This window comes from Gossypium raimondii, chromosome 3 (genome assembly GCF_025698545.1).
Source record: "Gossypium raimondii isolate GPD5lz chromosome 3, ASM2569854v1, whole genome shotgun sequence".
Lineage (NCBI taxonomy): Eukaryota > Viridiplantae > Streptophyta > Magnoliopsida > Malvales > Malvaceae > Gossypium > Gossypium raimondii.
In genome coordinates this window covers 21,827,194-21,832,815 of record NC_068567.1, presented here as the reverse complement: position 1 = coordinate 21,832,815, position 5,622 = coordinate 21,827,194, and the positions used below count along the sequence as shown (strand labels likewise).

Here is a 5,622-nt window from a genome sequence, read left to right as displayed (position 1 = left end):
TTGAATTAATTTAATTTTAGAACGTTGGATTATATCACACTCACGTGTGTAAAAGTAAAATCTTTTATGTAAAAATATATTTATAAAAATGTTAATAATAAATGTACAAATTTTCGTCAATTCCAGTTTGATTCTTGGACCTCGATTATTTTTAGTGTTTTAAAATATTTTTAATTTATATAAAAATAAAAAATAAAATATTTTTATAATTTTTTTAAAATATTTTAAATTAAATTTATAATTTTTTCGATTAAATATATTAATTAAATTAATATTAAAATAACTTGTAGCACTGCATGACAGAATTGGAGTATTGGACTACAAATTCTGAACCAGCACAGAAACCCTCATGATGTCCCGGAACTGATAAATATCTATATTTCAGAAATATAAGTAAACAACGGGCGCCATAGAAGAAGTTAGGCCTGGCCCAACAACTTCCACCACAGGGCTTCTCAAAGTCAAAATCAACTTCCCTGCTTTCAATTCTCACCTGCTTCCTTTCCTTTGCATTTCTCTCTCTCTCTCTCTCTCTCTTACATTATGACTATCCTCTCTAATTCTTTGGTTTTACCCACAAGTCTTCCATTCCAATTATCTTCTTCTGGTAATATAATTCCTTTTCTTCATCTCTGTTCTTTTTTTCTTCTAATCTTGTTTTTTCTGTTCATTCGTTCTAATCAACTTTATTTTAAATGGAATATGATTCAAATTCTAAGTTCTAATGCATAATAAATTAATACTCTCCTCTTCTTTCTTGCTTAGCCCGTCGGATTTATTGCAGTAGCTGAAAACTTTTAGCTGCATTTAGTTCTACACTAGTCATTTCAATTATTTTTTTGGGTTCAAGACCCTGCTTAATTTTGATTGCCCTAAACTGTACTTGTTTTTTTTTTTTTTTATTCAGTGAAATAAGATAGTGATGCAGAAAAAAAAAATTGAAGGAATATGATCCATCTTCGTTGTATCTGTGGACTTTGATTAAATTTTCAATATTGAAGCTGTGGGAGGGTAGTAGAATAATTACAATAGGCCTTATTCATTCTTTAAATTTGTTAGCATACTTATAAAATATTTGACTTGGTGTACCCTTAAACCCTGGGGAAATAACCGACTGCAAATGCTGTAAGCTAAAGATGAAAAGATAACGATTGGATTCGCTAAAGGTAATAGCTTGGTTGGAATTGATTGTTTGACATGATGCTCATGATTGTTTGTTTATTTTAGTTCAGCCGTTCAGATCTTTTACAACAAGAATCAGGGTTTTAGTGTTGATTCAGATTTTTAGATCATACCATCATTATCGTCATCATGCTCATGTCCATTCTTTGAAATCAGAAAATTGGTTGTCTTTGCTCTTTATACAAACGCAAAACTAAACTAATATTAATTCTATTTTCTATTGTATGTCTACACCAAAGCTGTATCATTGTTTTGTTCCTTACTTTTTTTGTGTGTGTGTTTAGGCTCACATTTAAAGACAGCAGGGGGTGCTAGTCCCACAAACTTGTCATTCAATTGTAATGGCTTAGGAAAACTGCATCTTTCTTCCTCTAGAAGGCCAGTAGTAACAGTTCAAGCTTCCTACAGGTATCATCACTGATCACGTTCGGAGCACAAGAATGCATAATAATACGTACAAGTAGTCCTGTAACTGGCACCTACTAATGAAAGCATTATCAACTAAATATTAGGTTCTATGTTGATCCAACTTTTTATTTTTCTTCAAGTGTATGTTTCAGACACATTTGGATTGGATATGGAGAGATGACACTCCAAAGACCATCCAAATGTATGGAAAAAAACTTAGAAAATTTTGAATATACCCATGTCGAACATATACATGTAACCGACATTCATATCTAAGTCTTGAGTAACATACCTTAAGTTTGTATTATGTTGTTTTTGGATGTTCTGTTGTGGGCATTAATATTATAGAAATACTCAGTGGGAGTCTTTCTCTTCTTGTGTCCTTAGTGATGGTGAAAGACCAAGCAGTGCAAGCATCTTTGTTGGAGGTTTTATTTTGGGAGGACTTGTGGTTGGTGCACTTGGATGTGTATTTGCTCCCCAGGTGATATTAGCATTGCAAATGGATGCAAAATTGCACTAAAATATCTCCTTGTTTCTCCATTATGCATATTTGTTATCTGTTCAAGTAAAATAAAACATCTCCATTGATTCATCAATTCGTTCTGATTTTTCTGTTTAGATGATTCAGACCTGCAGAACTCTGGGAACTATTATTTGTGTTTGGCTTTTTGTATAACCTGCACTATTTATTGTCATGGCTTATATGATGTTGAATTTGGGTTTTCTTGTTATTCTTCAATAGATCAGCAAGGCAGTAGCTGGAGCTGATAGAAAGGATCTAATGAAGAGACTACCTAAATTCATATATGATGAAGAAAAAGCTTTGGAGGTAACTTCCCCCCCTCCCACCTTTTTTGTCTATAATTATTGGCGTCTAAAGGACAAGTGATTACGGATTAAACATGCGTCCTCTAAATGGTAATAAGTGGGGTTTGTGTTGCAGAAAACACGAAAGATACTGACCGAGAAGATTGCTCAGTTGAACTCTGCTATTGATGATGTTTCTGCTCAGCTTCGATCCGAAGATGCTCCGAATGGAGTTGCGGTGAACTCTGATGAAATTGAAACTGCCATATGAATGGGCTACCTTGTATTATTCAGATGCTGTTTTAACACTTAACTGATATTGTCATCCTCGGTATGAAATAATATGTGAATTTATTGTAATTTTCCTGTTTTCAAGTAAACAGTCTGTCTCTTCACTATGTTACGGGGTGGTTGTTGCACAAATGCATACTACTTCACATTAGATATTCAATTTCCTTCACCACCATAAAAGATGATCTCAAACTTACCCACAAAATTGCTTGTTCTCTTACATATACTAAATGAAGCAGGCTTTTTTATTATTATTATTATTATTATTTTAAATATAATATTCTTTTATTGTTCCCAACAATTTGTTTGCGGTGTGGTCATTCTGGAAAATTGAAAATAATGCAAGGGCACTAAAGGAAAAAGAACGGATGGAGGAGCTGTGGCTCAAATCTATTCATGAGCCGAGTTTAGATCTAAAAACACGTTCTTATCTCATATATTTGCCACAAAATATCCCTTTAGTTCACTGTTAGTAAAACTTCGCTAAAAACACCTTTAAGTCTCTATCAATTGAGAAAATTGGTTTTTTTTAATAATAAATAATTAATAATAATTAATCCCGATATTAATATTTTCTGTCAATTGTGGTTGATTCTGATTAATATAAAAACAAATTTAGTTTTTGATGTTTACACATCTTGTGTGAATGTTGATAGATTGTGAAAATTTTGCAAGTTAAATTTGATAAATCATGACTAAATTGACAGAACGTGTAAATATTTGGACTAAATTTATTAAATTAAGACTAAATTGATGATATGTGTAAATTTTATGAGCTAAATTTATTATTATATCAATAAAATGTACAATTAACTAAAAACATTATCATTGTGAGTAATTCCTTAAAAATTACAAAGTTCAAATTGTTGTCAGAAACCAATTTACTTAATATTCAAACCTAAAATTTGTGTAATAACTAGCATTAAAGCCCCGGTTCATTTGTTTCAGTATTAGAGTTATTCTTCTTCCAAAACAGAAAATACTAGTTATCCACGTTTTACTTTATATTATTAGGAAATCGACATGTGGTTTAATTTTCTGTAATAAATCTTAAATCGATATTCGAGCAATCGTATAGATCAACTCGTTTAAACATACATATTTAAAGAGAAAAGAAAAAAAAGGTAATTATCCGATTTTTAACAGGGCCGGAAATTTTGATTTTAAGGCTGAATTTTTTAAATTGAATTAAAATCAAATAGTTACATGTCAAATACGAAAATGGTAGAGTGAAATTATTAAGTGGCATTAAATTAGATTAGTTATTAACTATAGTATGAGGACTAAATTGTGAATTGATTAAAGGAAAAAGAATTGATTATAAAATGAACAAGCCTCAAAGAGGGAACTTACCAAAGACCTTATAGCAATTTGACCAAATTTATAGGGAGTTGGTGGCATGACGTGATCATGGTCATCAAATCCCACTACTTATTCCATGATTTAATTATGGCCATACCGCCATAGATTAAGGCTTATTATAGTCATGAAGAAATACGAAATGAAGAAAGAGAATGAGTGGTTTCATTCTTCCATCTTCAATACACGGGAAAAACAAGAAAACAACAGAAAGAAAGAAAAAAGAAGCTTGCATGAATTTTCCTTCCATTGTCGTAGCTTTCACCCAAGTATTGGTAAGGTTTTCTTCTTATTTTTGTTGGAAATTAGCTAAGGAATAATAGATATTAGAAGTCCATTTGTTAGATTATTCAAATGATGAAGTTTTGCTTCAAATTCCATTGTTAATAGTTTTAAGAACTTGGATGATAAGAGCTCAAATTTATACATGTGTGATGTTAGTTTATGAAAAGAACATGTTAGAACTGTGGTAGGAAATATTAAGTTAAGCTTGAATCAAGTTTGAATTAAGTTTGAATTATTTGGTTAATTATGTGTAGTTAGAGAATTAATTGTAAGAGAGAAAAACTTTGAGGTTTGATAGTGAATAATGATAATATGAGGTCCTATGCTATATTTATGAGGTTGAAATTAGATTTGATTAGGTAAATTGTGAGATATGAGCGTTTCATATGTTAGGGTCTTGAAGTACTAGATTAAATAGAATGCATTTCATGTTTAATTAATATTTGTTTATGGTTGGCGTGTAAAGCTAATGATTTTTTGTAATTGAATTTATCGCGCGTAACTAAAGACGACGTCAAGATGTCGCAGGCTAAATGAAAAGCTAAAGCGTAAATGAATAATCTATTTCGATTTGTGCTTTCATAATTCGCTTTCAATATATACGTATATGCATAATTCAATAATTAAATGGAAATGGAAAGATATTAATATTGTACATGCAAATGAATACATGTATACGTGATTATTCTAAATGTTTAGGATATGTTAATTGAACATATATATGCTTGCTATGTAATACCCCTAGCCTGTATTCGTTGCCGGAATAGGGTTACGAAGCATTACCTGAAGTTTACATATCACAACGACCAATTATTCAACATATTCAAAACATAACATAAATCATAGCAATATTATTCAAACTCATACTATTTGTCCCTTATACGAGCCCTCGAGGCCCTAAAAATACATTAGAAACGAATCGAGACTAAGTCGAAAACATATAGAATTTTTGGGAAAAATTACAAAATTTTCCTACTGCAAGGGTCACACGGGCGTGTGGCCAGGCCGTGTGGGCATTCGAAGTAAGGACACACGACTGTGTCCCAGCCCGTGTAACTCTCTGACTTGGGTCACACGGCCAAGCCACACGCCTGTATGCCAAGCCGTGTACCTCTCGAAACGGCCTCACATGCCCGTGTGACAAGCCATGTGCTAGGCCATGTAACTGCCTAACTTGCAACCCTTTGAAACCTATAGGGGACGCACGGCCATGTCGCATGGCCGTGTATCACACACGGTTGAGACACACGCCCGTGTCTTTGGCCGTATGGACGAAAAATAGGCCAT

General features: G+C 32.5%; 1 protein-coding gene across 1 annotated transcript; it reads left to right on the top strand.

Annotated features, from left to right (window-relative positions):
- Positions 1 to 441: 441 nt before the first annotated feature.
- On the top strand, positions 442 to 2,798 carry LOC105793862 (uncharacterized). Its single transcript, XM_012622721.2, has 5 exons — positions 442 to 607; positions 1,467 to 1,590; positions 1,978 to 2,074; positions 2,336 to 2,422; positions 2,537 to 2,798. Exons 1-5 carry the CDS (start codon positions 544 to 546, stop codon positions 2,669 to 2,671), a joined length of 507 nt encoding a protein of 168 aa, XP_012478175.1. The 5' UTR covers positions 442 to 543; the 3' UTR covers positions 2,672 to 2,798.
- Positions 2,799 to 5,622: the final 2,824 nt, after the last annotated feature.